Source organism: Cygnus atratus, chromosome 20, assembly GCF_013377495.2.
Source record: "Cygnus atratus isolate AKBS03 ecotype Queensland, Australia chromosome 20, CAtr_DNAZoo_HiC_assembly, whole genome shotgun sequence".
NCBI lineage: Eukaryota > Metazoa > Chordata > Aves > Anseriformes > Anatidae > Cygnus > Cygnus atratus.
In genome coordinates this window covers 3,201,248-3,220,478 of record NC_066381.1, presented here as the reverse complement: position 1 = coordinate 3,220,478, position 19,231 = coordinate 3,201,248, and the positions used below count along the sequence as shown (strand labels likewise).

General features: G+C 49.5%; 2 protein-coding genes across 2 annotated transcripts in view; both read left to right on the top strand.

The window, feature by feature from the left end:
• Positions 1-8,827, top strand: part of GTF2I (general transcription factor IIi) — a 67,489-nt gene extending 58,662 nt beyond the window's left edge. The window contains 3 exon segments of the mRNA XM_050714825.1: positions 560-598; positions 3,710-3,785; positions 6,529-8,827. Coding sequence (XP_050570782.1) covers positions 560-598; positions 3,710-3,768 — 98 coding nt within the window. The 3' untranslated portion in view covers positions 3,769-3,785; positions 6,529-8,827.
• Positions 8,828-10,819: 1,992 nt separating this feature from the next.
• NCF1 (neutrophil cytosolic factor 1) lies at positions 10,820-18,884 on the top strand. Its single transcript, XM_035559285.1, has 11 exons — positions 10,820-10,891; positions 11,383-11,463; positions 11,798-11,873; positions 13,358-13,523; positions 13,771-13,826; positions 13,937-14,059; positions 14,529-14,636; positions 15,417-15,534; positions 16,252-16,359; positions 17,996-18,138; positions 18,766-18,884. Exons 1-11 carry the CDS (start codon positions 10,820-10,822, stop codon positions 18,882-18,884), a joined length of 1,170 nt encoding a protein of 389 aa, XP_035415178.1.
• The last annotated feature ends 347 nt before the right edge of the window (positions 18,885-19,231 follow it).

The following is a 19,231-nucleotide window of genomic DNA, read 5'->3' as shown; positions in this document are numbered from 1 at the left end:
GTTAAAAGGGTTATACACCTTCCCAACACCTATCCATCTATAATCCATCAATACAGACCATAGAAAAATCATTCTGGAAGTAAAATGTACTTTTTGCCCTGTAGTCTTCAGCTTCTCCCTCTCTGACTAAGTACACGTACTCACCACTGAGAACAATATTCACCAGAAGCAGTGACATCTATTTGCAGTCCAGATTTATATTCAAGTAGTTTGAATTAAGTCGGTCCCAACTTGGTATATTCTGTGCAAGTGCATGTTATGTTCAGCTATGTTCAGTGATATGTCTGCTACAGTAACCAATCCTCTGAAGAGAAAGTGTTAATTATGTAATGTAATAAATGTTTGGGTACTTCTTATACTTTGCTATAGAGTTTATAGAAAGTTGCAGACCTTTATCTGAGACAAAGATAATTTAGTTTGATTAGAAGAGGAAAAAATGAGGCCTTTTTTTTTTTTTTTAGAGTAAACTTAATTTCCCTAACTTTTGCTAAGGTACTTTTCTGTTTCATATTGTTGAAACTGTATGCGTATTCATTAGACTATATTTTTATCATTTAAGAGCCAGCTGAACCAAGCCAAATAGAAGTATCTGTAGGAGGTGAGTGTTTGTCTTCAGTTACTATCAACAAATATTTTTAAGTCATTTTCAAAGAAGCTGCATCTTTTTTCTTTTTTTTAAAGAAGGCAAGTCAATCAAAACAACAAAAAAGGCATTTATTGGTTCCCAGGAAGTTTTTTTCATCTGTATTAATATCATGCCGCATTGCGTGAAAGGTAGTCTGCAGCAAAAGTTATTATTCAAATAATTTTACAAAAGAGTTTTATGAATTGTTGTTCTGGGCTGGTGAGTCATGACTATATATAGGCTTTGAATGATTGCTCATATCCTGAGCGATGCATCTAGTTATTCTACGCGGTCCTTTTCACAATTTATGCAAGTGAATGATTGCCATCATCAGGAAATTTGAACAGCATACTGGGTTGAATATACTTTTCCGGTTTTCTGGGGGAAGGGGATTTTTGTCGTTCCTCCAGAACTTCACCTGTGAGAAGTGTCAGACTTTCCTGTTGTCCAAGAACAGACCTGAGCTGTATTTTTTGGACAATGACCTGTGTGAGACCAAGGAGGCTGTAGGACTTCTAGCCCCCTTACGCTTTTGTGTATGGTCTTGGAGCATTAAGAGTACAGAACTGACCTGACAATTTGGATGCTGTTGTCTGTCGTGAATGGTCCATTAAATGCTGCCCCTGCTAGCCCCAGCTTTCAGCATGACCACAGGCGGCTGCCCTGTGAGTGTCAGAAGTGATGGGAATGTGCTGTGACAGCTGAAGGACAGCTGCCTGTGTGCCAGGCAGTGCTCAGCGGGGCGCTCTGATGTAGGAGCAGCAGAGCCTGCAGCACTGGGAGGGAGCTGGCTGCACATCGGCACTTGTGTCAAAGCTCTCGAGTTCATTCTCTAATCCTGCTGAGATTCCCCAAAACAGAGAGCGACAAACCTCAGCACTTCTGTTCTTCTGTACCTTTCCAGTCTCCATTGCCTCAGTTTCCCTGGCAATGTCACTGAACTCAGAGACTATCCAACATACAGGTCCAGAGGAGGCCAAGACGATACTCAGAGGGCTGGAGCACCTCGCCTATGGAGACAGGCTGAGGGAGCTGGGGTTTTCAGCCTGGAGAGGAGAAGGCCCTGGGGAGACCTTACAGTGGCCTGCCAGGGCCTAAAGGGGGCTGCAGGAAAGCTGGGGAGGGACTCTTTGTCAGGGGGTGTAGGGATAGGACAAGGAGGAATGGCTTTAAACTAAAAAAGGTAGGTTTAGGTTAGATGCAAGTAGGAAATTCTTTACTCAGAGGGTGGTGAGGCCCTGGAACAGGGTGCCCAGAGAAGCTGTGGCTGCCCTATCCCTGGAGGTGCTCAAGGCCAGACTGGATGGGGCTTTGGGCAGCCTGGTGTGGTGGGATGTGTCCTGCCCATGGCAGGGGCTGGAATTAGATGGTCTTGAAGGTCCCTTCCAAGCCAAACCATTCTGTGATTCTACCATGCTCAGCCAAAACTGGCATTACGAGCTCAGTTACAGGTACACCCTGAGTGCTGTGAGTAGGAGTCTAGATGAATGCTTTTGTAACCAGCAAGAGGAAAAAATATCTATGAAAAAGAAGAGAAGCGTGAGAGCTGTAGAAGAGCTGAGCTGCAGACTTTAAGCACGCAGTTACTGAAAGCTGAAATATCAACTGTCTTTATGACACCAAAACTATGTGGGATTGCTGAAATTGTCAGATGGAGTGGGACACTTGTTTCTGAATGCTCCTCAAGGGGGAAGTCTAGCTATGGGCCCTTCAGGAGATTGTTTAAAAGAAATAGACAAACGTGGTTTTGAATTTGCCATCCAAAACTGCATTCAGATCCAGTTACCGGAGAAATGATCTTGAGACAAGGCTGAAGAACACACAATCGCTCCAGAACCAGGCTGGGAGGTGATCAAGTGGTGAAACAGCTCAGCTTTGCTGTGATGAATTACCCTAGCCCCAAACCTTGCAAACAGCTTCAGTGAAAAACGAATTTCCTTCCAACATCATTGTCTCTGTTTATGAAAAGAACAAAATCAGGCTCCGGGTCATATAGGCAGTGCTATAAAGACACACAATTTCTTTGATTTACCTTCAAGCATCCCTGTAAACAGAAATAGCAAAGATTTTGTAATGAAGTCTCCTGGAATTGAAAAAAAATCTGTATGAAAAGATGATGAATGCTTTACCTGACAAGATCAAATTTCTTTTTTTTTTTTTTTTTTTTTAAGCATCTAATAATGCCTTCCTGTGTAATACATTGAAGAAGAAAAATTAGATGAGGTCAAAATTTCTTTTGGATAAGACTGAAATATAATAATGTCTGTATGTAGTTTAGAAGAGCAGCAGTTTTATAGATGGGAACAAAAAATGGTCAGTGCTGTGAAAACCAGTCTGTGCGATGAATGTTAGTTGGGTAACTGTCACAGAAGGCATGACTTGAGCTCAGGTATGGTCAGATGTTAGCTTTTAGACAGCATTTTAAAAACTGTGAAGCAGCGGTCATGCCCTAACACTTTGGGTAAAGGAAGCCATTCACGAGGCTGTCTCTGAAGCCGTGGGCTGCAGACTTACCTGTGAGCACTGGGAAAGCTTCACCCGGCGTCAGCAAGGTGGGCTGAGGGAAGAATGGTGCTGGGGATTGACAGAGGGAGCAGGACTGGAGGGTAGGATTCAGACCAAAACAGTGATATATCTGGCGTATGTTCACTGATTGTGTGGTTTCTTTTTGGATTAAGTTATAGAATCCTAGAATCATTAAGCTTGGAAAAGGCCTCCAAGATCCTCTGGTCCAACTATCCCCCCTACAACCAATGTCCCCCACTAAAAAACAAAGAAAGTTCCTTTCTTACCAAGGTTTTGAGCTACATAAAAAGCATTTTGAAGTTTCATACGCTTCTAATACCAATGTTTGTGCCTTAAAAAGTAAGAGTTCTCTAAGATCTCAGGCTGCTTTACGTTCAAGTGGATATGCTAATTTCCACCAAATCAGATTATTGTAAATACGTTGTTATTTGCTGTTAATAGTTTAAAAGGATAAATGAATGCTTTTCATATTTTTGTAATTTTTTACTTACTAACTACAATAATTACGACAAAATTGGTTGACTAGTTTTTTTTCATTCGTTACTGCTTTTTCAACAGATGTTACAGAAACAGAGGAAAGTTCTCAAATAAAGCAAGAACCAGACCCAACGTGGTAGACCTCATCAGTACTACGGTAAAATAATCTAGTGTTTCTTGAAGGCAGTGTTTGTCAAGGAATAAACACTTGTCAAGGAATAATACTTTTATAATTTGGAGTGAGGAGAAGCAGGCTAAGATAGAGGGCTGAATGCCAGAAGGTGCCAGTCCTTTACTTGACTTCTGAATTATTTCGTCTCAGTTTTCATCTATATAATGTAGGACGTTTTCGGTACCTCATCAGAATACAATGTAAAGCAGACTGCGTTCAAATTTGTGTGGCAGTCATTCCTAGGAAAATGTGGGCTGTAACAGCCTATAAATAAAAATGGGTGATGGTAATTACATACCTCAGAGGCAGAGTAAATGAAAGCTTAGGGAATTAGTGTTTACAAAGAGCTCTGACATGGTTGTGTGAAAGAGCATTATTCTTGGTAAAGCCTATGTATTTCCAAATCGTAATGGGGCAGGAAGGCTCTCCACTGTGATTGCAATATTGTCTAAGCTCAAGACAATTGCTAAAATGTTAGCTATGATGACAAACCAACTAACTTGAGAAGTTTTGCTTCTTTTCTGTTAACTTTATGTAAAGCTTAGTTTAACTCACAGCGCAGAAATGTCTGAATCTTTTTTCTTAACCTATTTTTTAACTTCGCTTACTCCTAAAATGGCATTTTGGTGGTGGTGGAGAGCAGTGCTAGCAATGTTGTTATGTCACCAAATGTAAAGGGGCTGACCCACACGCATGTGAGTTTGTATGCTTCATTCAAAGAAAAAGGCAATTTTAAGCCATCGCAGATCTTTACTACTTTTTCTAATTTCAATTTTTTGGTACCAAATGCGTTCCTCGTTATGTAGTTTTTGATACTTCAGTAATTGGATTGGATAGACATAAAATGGGATGTATTTGTGTGGTATGCTCAAGTTGCAATCTGTCTAGTTTTAGTAAGAAAAAGACATTTTATTCATTACAGAGAAGAAAATTCTGCATACTATTCCAGCTCTGAGGGCACAGACAGGCAATCAGCAAAACCAAGCCCTGGCTGTTCACCATTAATTTCTGCTGGCCTGAGCAGATGAGACTGGTAATGCATTCGCCAGCTCGCATGAAGCAGTGGCTGGGGGAGCCTGTGGATATCACTCCTGGCACCATCTGGCTTTTTGGAGACAAGGACAGCCAAGGCCATGGCCCTCTGTCAGTGCAGCGCAAACACAGACTGATGGAGGCAATGATGCTCCCTGTTGGACGCTGTGTTTCTGTTCTTGGTCCTTCTAGCATTTCAGGTGCTCAGGGGAAGGTTGTGCATATAGGGACGTCCCCGGTGATGGGTTTCAGCATGGAGAAAGCAGCTTTGTTCTCTCTGGTGCTCTAGACGTGGTGAATGTTAAGATTTGACTGGACAAAGCCAGGGCCAACCTAAACTATCGCTAGCTGTAGCCCTTAGGGAGGGAGGCTGGACTGTGTGACTTCCAGGGTCGCCTGCAACCAGCATTTCTGTGCTTCTGTAGGGTCTGTTCCATCCCTGTGTGGCAGTGACCTTCGACAGCCTGGCTCCAGAGTTAAGAGGTCCCTGTCTCCTTTGTAAAGGAGCTTCAAAGCTAGCTGCAGGCGTGGTCTTCGCTGCCAGATGTTTGACCATGGACTCGTGTTCTTTGCCTTGGTAGTTTCCGTAGCATTTTGGCCTGGGCACTTAATACTTGGTGCTGCAGGACGTGCAGCCCAGGACAAGCTTCATTCCTAAACAAGGGCAGTGCTTTTGGCTGGAGCAGACAGGCCGTTTATTGAAGGGAAGATACCATGGCTTGTAAAGGTTGAGGGAAGAATCCAAAGATGTCTCAAGAGTACACAAGTGAGGAACAAGAGAGCCTAACCCTGACCTGCTCAATAAACAAAAAAAACATTTTCATACAAACAAGTAGAAAATGTAGCCTTTATCACTGAAGATGATAAGGAGGCCCCAAAAAAATCATTCACAAATGGATTAGGGAAGTTCCTATTTATTTTGTGTCTGTTAAGCATAAAAGTCAGATTTGGCCTCTGGCTCAGAAGGTCGCTAAACAGCTGGAAACTTGGAGGAAGGAGCAGGGCTGTATCACCAAGATCCTCATCCTTGGAGCGCTGAGTCTTTGGAAGGCGGGTGGGTGGTATGGCTGCTTCCAGGGGTTAGCAAAGAGCTAGCACGTGTAGAGCTGCTGAATGCGCTGCGATGACGTAGTGAAGGGACAAATCCAGAAAAGAATTGGTAGGAACTGGCAGAGGTTGACATATCAACGTATCAACCGTCTGTGCCCTGAGAACTTGAAGTACAGCAGTAGTCTTTCTAACAAATTGCTGAATTGTACTTTGGAAATGTTTGTCATAAAGCTGAGCACGTCATTAGAAAATATATCAAATATTAGTATTATTTTTTTTAATTTTTAGTGGGAAGCACTTCACCTAATAGAGATATAAAAAGACATCTCATTTGTCCATTAAAGGTCATAGAAATTTTGTCTGAGCAGTGACTACACAGCTTGCTGCTGCACTGCTCTGGATTTTTGGATACTGTAGACCATCTACTAGCTAGAGAATGTGTACTAAAGCAAATATTCCATCTAAACTTTTACAGAGTGTATCCAAGCATACATTTAATGTCTCATTTATGGAAAGCAATGTTCACCTTCTGCATGCTTTCTAATTCTAAGCCTAAGGAACTCAAAAAAAAAAATCTACTAGTATTTGTGATAAGATGTAGAGCTGCAATGAAACTAACTCACTTCTGTAATTTTTTTTTGTCTAGTCAGAAGCACCCAGTTCTGTGAAGAGCTTGTCAGGCCTGTCCTGATCCGTGTAATATAACTGTATAAGAGAAGTACCTTCTATACAAACCCTTTTTGTACTTTTAGATAGAAATGTCTACTTTTTCAGCAGTTCTGTGAATTGACTTAATGCAAAGAATGACTGTAGATTTGGAATGGCTGGTTTTACTTTGGAATATATCGTGAGGACTAAATATGATGCAGCAATGCTGGGGAGATGACAACGATTAAAATCAACAGGGACTTAACAGAGGCTGTCTGCGTTTCCCAATAAAGCTGAACTTCACTGTACCTGAATGCATCTCAGCTTTTGTAATGAAGAAAAAAATCCTTCAAGTAGTTCAGTTTGTTAGTTTTACTTTGAGAAAACAAATCACTAATTTTTAGTTATCACTCCTTTAATGGCTGCTTGGACAATAGTATCTGTATATTTGAACTAATTTTTCCTATACCTACCACAATTCATATGTTTTTCATAAATAAAAGATGAACTGGTTCACTTGACCGTTAGTATGCATTAATGAGGTGGACAGTATTTCAGCGTGTGGATTAGGAACCAATTGAACCCTTCTGTAGTTTGTTCTGTTAACTCGAAGTAGTAACTGCATGTTTTATCAGAGTATCATGGTTTGTGTATGAAGGGTCTGGTCCTGCAGTCCCGATATAGGCAAAACTCACGTGGACCTGTGCAAGAGCTTTTCTTCCGAAGGCTGGGGGGTAAAGCCTTGCTGTTCATCTAGAGCTAGTTATGGAACCTTACACTACAAGCTGCTCCAAGTCCTCCTGTGTCAAAAGTTAAGTCCCCTACAGTCCTGGTTACGCCGCACATGATGTAAGAGACTCATGTATGCATTTTTTTTTGAAGTTTCAGAAACCATAAATTTGTAAGGTTCTGGCTATATGATACTCTCTATAGAGAAGATAGAGATTATTGTAAAGGTTTCTCTTTCATTGGCATGAGTTTGGGATGACTACATTATGCACAAATACTAAACCTTATTCCCTCATTAAGAAATAAAGACATTTCTGATGGTTTTCACGACTGTCCGTGCAGTATACGTTTATATGTGAAGTCCTAGCAGTAATTTTGTCGGCAGGTAGAATACACTACAGCGTAGCTACTAATTCCAGTGAAGAAAGTAAGTTCCTGTCATGTCCTTCAGACAGAAAAGCGGCTCTGGGTGGGTGAGGTTGTTGCATCTAAAAGAAAAACTTTGAAGACTTGAATGCAGTTGGACATGGTGTCTGTTCCCAGGAACACACAGCAGGAGCAAGCTGAAACTCGGCAGATCAGTTCAGAGCAGCTCCTACTCTGCCATTCTAGAGGCAAGGGAGAGCTACAGCCCATGTGCAGGTGCTCTCACGATTGCTTGGGGTAGGTCTCGGTGCTCCCACTGAAATATTGGATGTTGTGCTGTTGGTGGCAGCAGCAGCAGGGTTAGCTCCACGCTGAACCATTACTTTACCAGACACTCTCAGTTACGTACCTCCAGAAATAGGTTGTTAATGGAGTGACAGCCAGTTTCACGATTGCTGCTAAAAATTTTTAGAGTGGGGAAATGAGTTCATGCAGCCTTCCTTGGGCTCCCGACTTCCCCTTTTGAAAAAGCAGAAGGATGGTCTGTCCCTTCTTCACTCTCAGCCCTATTCGGGAGGCACTCTGCACAGCTGTCTGCCCAGCAAGGCTAAATATTGCTAACAGAGCTGCCAGTGCTGCCACAAATGGAGGGAGAGGCATCAGAACAAAAGAACTGAGAATTAAGGAGTTCAGACTGCTGCCTTGCATGGATGTCCTGCGGATGTATCATGTACTGTGCGTACGAGAGCTTAAAAAATGAAGCGAAAACTGATGACAGCGGTTTAACTGGAAGTACTGGAGTAATTCCATGATGCTGGGAGCTCGGGTAGTGGTGTGCCTCGTGTCCGTCCCGCTGGGGAGTTTCGATTAGTGCCAATGTGCACATCAGCATCAACACTGAAGTCTCTTTTTGGTCTCAGACATTTTGAGTTATAACCAGTAGAGAGAAATTAGACTGACAAAATAATTGCACCAATATTTATACCTTCTAAATATCAATTTTATATTAAAAATGATATATCTCTATATATAGTCCTAACAGGTAGCAGACTTTTAAGATGTTGACCTTGTATGAAAATCACACTCGTTTCCAAACTAATAATACATGAGGTTTGTCACTCTTCGGGCATTGACTGATAATGCCCTAAAAAGCCTTGGCTGTACTAATTAACAAGCAAATAAATAAAATTGCAACAACTTAACCAGAGCTCTGGATATTTTTTCTTCCAGTAGAGAAACCTTGTGGCGATGAAGTAGCAGACAAGCCTCTCTCCTCCCTGTATTGCTGAACCTAAAAATCCTGTCCTGCTCCTTGGACCAGTTCCTTTCTCTCAAATGGGAGTTTGGGTTCCAAGAGGCGTAGGGCTCGAGGCGTTGACCTTGGAGCGTGGTGTCCCGTGGGTAGGGCACCACAGTTTCATTAAGCAGTAACCACTAGGTGTCAGATGAGGTCCAGCACGGTCCTTGTGTAGCCATTGGCCAGTGCTTTTCCTTCGATATGAAGCTTTCCACATACAGTTTTGTTTCTTTCTGTATGTCTTATCTAAGGGAGGGGACAGACTTGCATCTCACTTTCCTGATTTCGCAGCAACTGCTAGAGCATTTAATACTGTTCAGACATGCAGCAGTTTGCTATCAGTGACATCAACGTGGCCTCCCTTGACTTGAATTAAGCTTAAATTATTAACAATTAGATTTTGAACAAAATGAGGGTGGCCATCCATTCATCAGATTTTAATTTCTAGGAGGCTTTGGTACTGCTTGTGGGTGGAGCACAGAAAAGAGTGACACTGTTGCTGTCACCCCTGAGGCCAGTGGAAGCTCTCAGCACCTCTCAAATATCAGGTCCTGCCTTCAGGTGCCAGCCTTCTTTTCCGGATCTGAAAACCTGGATCATCTCATGAACTCCATAAATCAGCTTATTTCTCAGCTGGGTCATTATTCTTCCAAGAATTTTCCTCTAAAATTATGTTTCTTCCTTTGTAGTAACTATAGGGCAGTTAGTGGAAACACTGAACAACGTGTCGTACCGCGTTACGTGCTGCATCACGTTGTAAGCTAACTGGCACCAGCAGTAAAATCTACAAAATCCATTTCTCACATCACAAGATGAAAAATGAGGAAACAAGAAACATCCGAATTAAGTGTTTCCAGTAATGCGCAGCCTGTAACTCCGTTTTAAATTTAGTACAAGCATCATTATGAAATGAGCTTTCAAGCAAATGTTGCTGATGGTTCTGCATATGAAACAGAATCCAAACAGCCCTGGGTGTGGGGTTTTTATATATAGATCACTTGTTGCATAATTTTGCCCTGTGCAGGGAAGTCCCTATTTTAATGAAAAAAAATCTGCTCGGTGCTGGGAAGGGCTGGACTGTACGGGCAGGTTGCTCACCTTGCTCGGCTTCTGTGAGGATTCCTGTTTTGTCCGTGCAGGACACAGCCCTGGATCCCGCGTGGAGGCTGTCACCAATCCCTTTGATTGATTACAATCCCTTTGATCGATTGAATCAATCGATCCCTCTGCAGCCCCGTCTCCTGCTCTCTCCTCAGGCCCCCATTTGCTGGTCAGCCTCAAGGGCCACTCGAGAGCCCTTTGCCGGCAGCTTTTTGGGGAAGCTGCAGGTGGCGGAAAGGCAATGCTGAGACAAGGGCAGGAACTCTTGCACGGCAGCTTGTGGCCACCCTGTCCTGCCTGCGCCATGCCCCAGCTTCCCCAGAGAGTGCCCAGGAGGACAGTGCTGCTGTCCCTGGGCTCGGGGAGCTCCACGCAGCACCTTCAGCTCTGCAGGGCGGCAGGGAAAGGCTCCTGCTCCCACTGCCATTGCCGGGGCACTTGTCCTGCCCGTGGCTGCTGCAACAAGGGCACTGCAGTGCCTGTGCATCACGGGGCAGCGGTGGCGGGGACACTTGGCTGGTGGAGGGAACACTGGGCCATCAGGGCTGGTGGCCCGGCCACCTCCCTGCTTCCCCTCTCCCTGGCGCCACCGAGGGGGCTCGACTGGAGACTCCCAGCGGGAAGCACCCGGCTCAGTACAAACCACAGCGGGTAAACAATTACAGGCACGATTGCAGCGCTGCTTCCGCTTTCCCAGGGGTTTTAACAGCGAACGAGCGTGGGGCGAGGGCAGAGGGGAGGAGAGGCCGAGGAGGCACAAGGGGAGGCAGGAGCACGGTGCAGAGCTGCAGCAGCCATGGGGGACACCTTCATCCGGCACATCGAGCTGCTGGGCTACGAGAAGAGGTTTTTCCCCAGCCAGCACTACGTAAGTACGCCGCGAATACCTGGCAAGTTGAGCAGCGAGGACTGGCAGGGGCAGGAGCCTGGCCAAGGCATTTCTTGAGATAAATTTGATGAGGGCTTAAGAGCATCCCTTTTTCTGGGGAGGAGAGGTCATGGCTGGTGGTATGAGCTGGCGGCAGCCAGAGGTTGAAATGTCTTAAACGCACAAGATTTTGGGCACCACCTTTTCAAGTTCTTGGTTGCTTCTCAGGTTTGGAAAGGGCTTTTTGTGGCTCTGCCCTCTGATCCCCACCCAACCTCGTGTTTCTGTCCCCTCTCTGTTCCTGCCGCGTGTCCCCAGCTCCCAGCTCACCCGCTGCCTGCGCAGAGCTACTCCCGTGCAGGGGGGAGCAGACAGAAAATACACAGCTTAAAACAAAGCATCTGCGGGACGCCCCGGGGGCTCAGGCCACAGCAGGGTTTGGGGGTCCCGGCTGCCCACAGAGCTGCAGCACCTCTGCTCTAACCCTGCAGGTCTACATGTTCCTGGTGAAGTGGAATGACCTCACCGAAAAGCTCGTCTACCGCCGGTTTACTGAGATTTACGAGTTCCATGTGAGTGGCCCTGGGGTGGGCACCAGCCCCTGTCCCGGTGCTCTGGGGCTGGCGGGGGAAAAAGAGGAAAAGGAAGAAAGCAGATTACAGTTGAAATTCCCACGAAACAAACCTGGCTCAAGAGAGGCTCCTGGGTCCCAGCGTTTCAATCTCCTTCACGCCTTGAAGGGGGGAGCTGCCGGCCCCATGCCCCCCAGGGAGGTTTCTCCTGGTGTCGATCCATGGGGTGCAGCCGGGAGGGGGCGAGCAGCAGTCAGGGTGCCATGAGGGGGGGGGGGGGGGGGGGGGGGGTCCCTGCACCATCCTCACGGCCCTGCCTGGCCCTGCTCTGCAGAAAGCGCTGAAGGAGATGTTCCCCATCGAATCCGGCGACATCAATGCGGAGAACCGGATCATCCCGCACTTGCCAGGTGAGGGGCAGAGCGCTGGGGGCTGAGGCTGAGACAGAAACTGCCGCTGGTTGGGAAAGTCCCCACCGGCCGCGCTCTGTGGGTGCCTTTGTGCAGGTGCTTGCTGCAATTTCTGTTCCTGCCTTCTGGGCTTGAAACCAAAACCCCAGCAGGGGCTGCCTGAACGGTGGCTGCTTCCCCCAGCAGAGGCTGGCCGCAGACCCCATCCATCCTCCCTGATATCGGGTGCCCCAGGAACGTGTCCCTGAGTGTTGGCTCCATCCCCAGGTCAATGCAAAAGGGAAAGTGGCTTTGGGCAGCCTCAGCTGAGCAGAGCTCTCCTTCGGTGACCCATTCCCAGGATGGCTTTTTGTGCCCTTACGGCAACACAGATACTGTACGAGAGGAAGTGAAGCAGTGTGAGTTCAAGGAGAGGGAATAAATTGATCCAAAGAGCTGGCGGTTTGTACCCAGGCAAGGTGTGGTTCAGCAAACATCCCTCTTCTGGAATTTCCTGCTTCAAATGGGGCAAGAGGGAGCATGAAAAATAGCCATGGCTTGTGACCCACCGGAGCAGTAAACCTGCAGCTCACAGCAGGGTGGCTGCTCCCCATGGGGCCGGACATCCCCACCGTGCTGGGACCCTTCTGTCCTACTGCCGCCGTGCCAGGCTGCTCGGAGCCTCCTCTTGGGGCACGGGGCCGGCCTGGCGCAGCGCTCCGCTGTGTTTGGGGAACTGAAAGCACTGGGGGTGGAAGGAGACTGGGGTGGGACAGCTGCAGGGGCCGGGTGAGCCACGCACACGCACACCCTGATGCGGGGTTCAACGCTGAGCCATGGGTTGGGACTGCCGGTGGTGTTTTGGGGCCCTGGAGCTACCAGGGGCTGCAGTGGGACACGCACCATGGCCGCTGCCTTGGTCATGGCTGGTGGGACAGAGGGACGTCCGTGTGCCCCGCAGCTGTGGGCTGGTCCCCTGAGCCCCTCCTTGTGCCCCGCAGGGTGGAGAGCTCTTGGTGCAGCTGGGCTTGGTGAGAGAATGGACGTGGAGGTTATCCCATAGCTGAAATGGAGTCTAGTGGGGTCTTTTCAGGGCTTGTAAGAGCTTCACAAGGGCTGCAGGCTGCAGGGTTGAGCCTGGCCACACAAGCTCTCCTCCAGCTGCCTGTGGCCCTGGGGCCGCACTCACGTCCCCAGCCGCACAGAGCCAAAATGAGGAAGGGGCGGCTGCAGCACTTTGCAAACAGGCCGCAGCCTGCAGCAAGGTTCCCTGCAGCTCCTTCGGCTCCCCACGTGCCCCACGTGTGCCCCACGTGTGCTGGCCACAAGGGAGGAGGCTGGGACATGTCCCTGGAGAGCTTCACCTTATGGGCACCACGCAGCAGCCTGGAGCCAAACCCGCTTGTTTTCAGGGCAGCATTAACGATGCAGAGCAGCCTGCTCGAGAAAGTGACAAAAGCAAGGCTCTCACCTGCTTGTCCTGACTCCTTTCTCCTCTCCACCAGCCCCAAAGTGGTTCGACGGCCAGCGGTCGACCCAGAGCAGGCAGGGCACGCTGGCCGAGTACTGCTACGCGCTGGTGAACCTGCCCCACAAGATCTCCCGCTGCCTGCACGTGGTCAACTTCTTCAAGGTGCGGCCTGACGACATGAGCCCCGTCACCGACAGCCAGTGAGTACGGCTGCAGCAGGGCACATTCTGCATCTCCAGCCCCGGGTGCTGGCACCTGGCATTGCTGAAGTGGTGCAGCACCAATTAGTCACCAGATAATTAGCCCTCGGGACCCACTGTGAGGTTAGGTGGGCAGGGGCGTGTGTGGGTTTTACATCCTGCTCCCCCTGGCTCAATGCTGAGGACGGCACCGCCGCTGTGTCCAGGGGCTGCCAGCACTGAGCTGCATTTGCTCTCACCCGTCTAGGATCAAGAAGCCCGAGGTGTTCCTCCTGCCAAAGGATGCCAAGAAAAACGCCAGTGGTAAGAGTCCTCGGAGGGATGTAGGTGGATTTTGCTTTAGGCTGTCCTGGAGTTTGGCTGAAATAGGGTATTTCTGGGCTGGGACGGAACGTCTCTCTCCTCCCCCGCAGACATCACGGGCCCCATCATCCTGCAGACGTACCGAGCCATCGCTGACTACGAGAAGAGCTCCAAGTCCGAGATGGCTCTCAAAGCTGGGGACATGGTGGACATCGTGGAGAAGAGCGAGAGCGGTAAGTGTCCGTCCCTCTGCGGGCCAGCCCCATCCTGGCCACCACCTCAGCAGGGCTGGGGCCAGCCTTTGCATCTCGTGTCTGAACACAGCACCCCACAGCATCCCTGGGGCGTTCCTTAGAGCAGCGCGTTGGCAGAGGGGTGGGAGGCTGGCTCGGGGTCTCCTGATGGAGAGCAGAAGCTCAGCACTGAACCCCGCAGCCCTCCCTGCCCCGCTGGGGCACGATTCACTTTCACATGGAGCCACATGACGGTCGGTTTGGGCTGGGGAGGGTGTGAGGCAAGCCTAGAAAAGCCTGCAAGCTCCTCGCACGCCTCCGCCTGTGAGGTTTCCTGCCCATGAGGAAGCAGGGTGAGCTGGCCGGGCTCCCCGGTCACAGCACAAAAACAAACCGTCCAGCCAGGGGACACAGCCGGTGCCGGCCGTCCCTGCGGTCCCTGCTCTTGCCCACTCTGCTTTCGTTGCAGGCTGGTGGTTTTGCCAGTTGAAGAATAAACGGGGCTGGGTGCCAGCTGCATATCTGGAGCCGATGGATGGTCCCGATGAATCTGAAGAGCAGGAGCCCAACTATGCAGGTAAAACGTTCAGAAAACCACGGTGTCCCCAAGAGCACCGCCTGTCCCCAGGCTGGTTCATGGCAAGGCAGGACTGACAGTTGCTGTAGGAGCTGCCAGGAGAGATAAAGCTCATGGTTCAGTGCCTCATGTTTGACATCAGAAGCCTCCCATGACCTGCAGCTCAGCACTCTAAGCTGGTTTTGGCTCATCAGAGATGCACATCGTCATCCAGTGCCCATCCTGAGCTAGGGGGATGCCTGCTGAGCTGCTGGGTTAGCCAACGAGCTCAGTGCAGCACCCGAGCCGAGGCGCAGGCTGTTCCTCACACTGAGCTCCTGCGCTCCCCTTACCAGCCCTCTGCGTCGCCCTGCAGCCAGAGCGGGTCCGCACCACCCTGAGCAGGGAGGCATCCTGCACACTCATGCTGGTTGCTCTCAGGACGTCGTCTTTGTGGCTTTCAAAACACTGCAACGGACTCTATTAGCACAACACTTCCTTGTTCCTCATTTAGTCACCCAAGTTATAAACATGTTCTTCAGCAAAGAAGGATATCCTTCCACTTGTTCTTGCCAGCTTTCTCCTGCAGAGGTGCTGGAGGGGCCTGGATGAGCCACAGGCACGGGTAGGGCTGGGGAAGTCTCAGCCCAGGCTTGGAGACCTGAAGCCCCCTGGGTCTTGCCAGAAATTTTGCGTTGGTGCTCTGGTGCCCCCGGGGCTCAGTGGAAGGGGACACCGAGCTCCATTGCTGGGGGGTGACGCACAACCCACCCGTCAAATGTCCCCATTTCACATGTACAGGTGAGCGGTACGTGGTCCAGAAAAGCTACACAGCCGTGGAGGAGGACGAGCTGACGCTGACGGAGGGCGACACCATCGAAGTCATCCACAAGCTGCTCGATGGCTGGTGGGTCGTCAGGTGAGAGACGCCGAGAAGAAACCAGGCAAAGGGCCACGGGCAGAGGGAAGGGATGAAGCAGAGGCCTCCCCATCAGGGCTGTGAAATCTACGGACTGTTTGGTGCCGCTGCCCAACACTTCCTTTTGCAGGACTGTTTCTAGTAGCCTTGTGGCTTTGCAAAGTGCAACCACATTGCAGCTGGGGCTTCCTCTGCTGGGCGCCTCAGAAATATCCAAGAAGGCATCAGGTGGAAAAAATGTGTCCGTTATTCGGCATTCTGGCACACTCTGACTTGCACAACCTCAGCTTTCATCCCAGCCTTGGCCTGCTCTGTGGTCTTGGACTTTCCCAGGGGGAACCCAGTGGCATTTGTGCTCTGGGGATTCACAGACTGCCTTCGCAGCAGGGACACGTGGTAGCTACAAACCCTGGGAGGAGGCCCTGGCCGATGCATCACAAGCAAAAAACAAAACAAAACAGGAGATAATAGAGATAATACAAGCTGGTGAGACCCGGAAAACTGTGAGGCTTTGCTCTGTCTGCTGCCTACTTGGTGTTGGGACTCAGGCCCCAGTTTCAGGGAGAGCCCCACGCAGACAAGGTGGGGGGACAGTCAAAGCTCCCACCCCTGCAAGCAGCATGAGACACCCGGCATCAGGCTGCTGGGGACAGGTGCGAGGAGGTGGTGGCCACAGAGTCACAAACTCAAGCCATGTTGCCTTGTGTCACCCTGCAGGAAGGATGAAAGCACGGGTTATTACCCCTCCATGTACCTGCAGAGATCAGGGGAGGCGAACACCCCCGAGAAGAGTGAGCTGAGGAACCGGAGCGTTCCCCCCCGCAGGTAGGAGAAGAGCCACAGGAGGGAGGGAGGAGGGCGAAAGCTGTTCTTCGAGGGGGGTGAAATGAAACCAGACAGTGGTTTTGTGGTGTCCCCTGCTTGGCCTGGCGATGAGGAACTGCCCAGGAGAGACGTGAGCAGGGCAGAGAAAGAGCAGGAGGCAGATCCTGCAGGGCTGCAGCAAAAATAGTGCTCCTGACTTCCACGGGCAGCTGGCACTTCTGCTGCAGCGCAGCCTCCAGTCAGGCACATTTCTCCTTGTCCTTCTGCAAAGTTTCTTTTCTGGGCTAATCTCGTTTAATTTTCAAATTAGATTTTTTTTCCTAAGTGCATCCACTGAATCTTTGAGAAGCGAGGAGAGATTTGACTAATCAGTTGCCAAATGGCCTAATCTGATGGGAGGATTTGAGCTAATGGAAGGGATTTTATATTGATTAAAAAGATAAAAAGCAATAATAGCTCATTAATTCTGATGCAATGACAATGGCTAGGAAGGGCAGAGCTTGCCTGGATCTTTTCTTCCCTACAAGAAAACAAAGCGGCCTTCTATAAAATTTCTCAAAATCCAGCTCAGCTGGAGCATGGTTGAAGGTGAGCCAGTGTAAAATAGCACAAATCTACTTATCTGGGTGCAGTGACACTGCCTGATACCTTTGGGGAGGTGAGGCAGTGAGGACAGTGACTTGCTCCTGTGGCAAATGCCATCCCTGTGGCACTGCTGATGGCAGCAGGCAGCAGCAGAAGAAGATGGAGGCTGGGGTGGTGCTTGCCAGGGAGCGGCCAAAGCATGAATTTGGGCTCAGAGCACCCCCATTGCAAAGGCTGTGATCTGCCCTTGCCGGGAAGAGCTTGGCTATGAAATGGGGCACTTGTTGAAACCAGGGAGGGGCTGAAGGCAGCTGGGCACTGCAGAGTGCTGCAGGTGCCTCCAGCGGAGCAGGACAATGCCGTGGGCGGTTGAAGCCACCTCTCTCATGCTGGTAAGGATGACAAAGAGGTGGCTCTGTCCACCTGCCTGGGGACGGTCCTGCACGCTAGGACTTTCCCACAGCAGCATGGCTCTGCATCGCCCCAGGGCCTGGCCTTTCACTTCTCTCTGTAGTTTCTCTGTTGCTGGCATAGTGCCGCACAAACGGCTGCACAGGCACCTGTCCCAAGCTCTGTCCCCCAAAACCCCACACCAGGGAGCTTAGTGCTGCAGCCAGGAGAGATGCCATATGCATATATCCATCCATCTGTGAGCAAACCCCTACATTGCTTCCAAGGCTGTCTTGAACTCCAGGGAAAACCTGATGCATATCTCGCCCTTTCAGCATTATGCCTGATCTCTCTTGCCATCCCCATCTCCACCTCCCAGGCTTGTGCTCAGGCTTCACCCACCAGTGCCTGCTTCCAAAGCACCTCTCTAGCTGCCTCTGTACATGGCAGCTCACCCGCAAGGGCTGGCATTCACCTGCTGCCTTGTGCCAAGCAAAAAGGCAAAGCAGGTACAGGTGTTCTGGCGAGGCAGAGGGGGAAGCGCAGCATCCAGCTGCAGTGGGGCTGGGAGAGGCAGGGCCGGGGACATCCTCAGCAAGAAAGTGGTGGAGTGAGAGCTGCCATCGTGAAAACTGAACATTTCATTTCTGACTCGCTGCAGATCCACCATCCGCAACGCTAAGAGCATCCACAAGCAGAGCCGGAAGCAGATCAGCCAGGAGACCTACAGGAGGAATAGCAGGAAGTATATCCAGAGCCGGAGGAACATGAAGGCCAATTTGCAGAACAAGGCCAACACCATCTGTAAGTTTCAGTGGGGCCTTTGCCCCAGATGCGTCTGAAGTTCTGCAGACATGGCCCGTGATCCCAGCAGTGGTTGCTGGAGATGTGGTGTGAGCAAACAAACCTGGGAATCTCTATGCCACACTGAAAGATCTGTGGGAAGAGAAGGAAACAAGTCTTTTCTCCAAAATCCTCTGCACTTCATGCCCCAAGCCTTGGGCTGTCATTACAAGGTAGCACAGCCTCCAGCCTCTGCCCCATCACAGGAGGGCGATGATTCAGTAGGACAACCCATGCGGGTAGTCATTGCCTGTCCACCCTTCTCCTGCTATGGGGAAATTGTGTGCAGGGAGGCGTTTCTTTTCAACAAATTTTCTCACCCCTGGTTATAGGTCTCACAGAGAAGGAGCATGAAGGAAAGTGGTGGCATTTCTGCCCTCAGTAGGTCCTAGTGGGAGGTCAGCCCACTGTTAGGACCACTGCTTTCCTCTGTGCACTCCTATCATTGCCCATATTGCTGTTACTGTTACTGTGCATGTTAACTGCAGGACAATTTGTGGTCCTTCCATAGGAAGCCTTTGAACTTGTCCATAGAGGTTTGGGGTGGTGCAGAGCTCTGACCCGTCTCTACATCTGCTTTACCCATAGCTGAGAAAAATGAGCAAGAGGAGAACAAGTCCAAGGCTCAACCTGCTGTTCCTCCCCGGCCCAGCAAAGACCTCATCATGAACCGCTGTACAGAGAGCACCAGGAGAAAGATCATGTGAGGCCCTCAGTCCCCAAAACCAAGCGAGCAGATGCTTTATCTCCACCAGCTCCTATGCAGTGGGGACACAGAGACAGACTGGGGGATCCGCATGGATCCCACAGCAGCTGAGAGCCTGGGGAGACGCAGCCTGGGGCCCCATGTTAATTCCATGGCACAGCAAGTCCAAGATGTGCTGGTGAAGCCCTGAGGAGCGATGTGAGCACCTTCCATCAGCATCTTTGGGGGATGAGCATTCCCATGGCCTGCTGAAGATTCCTCATCACTAGGTCCCCTTTTGTACCATATTTGTATTCTGAATGATTTTATGGATTTCATCAATAACCGGCATTGTGTACAGTGTGTTTT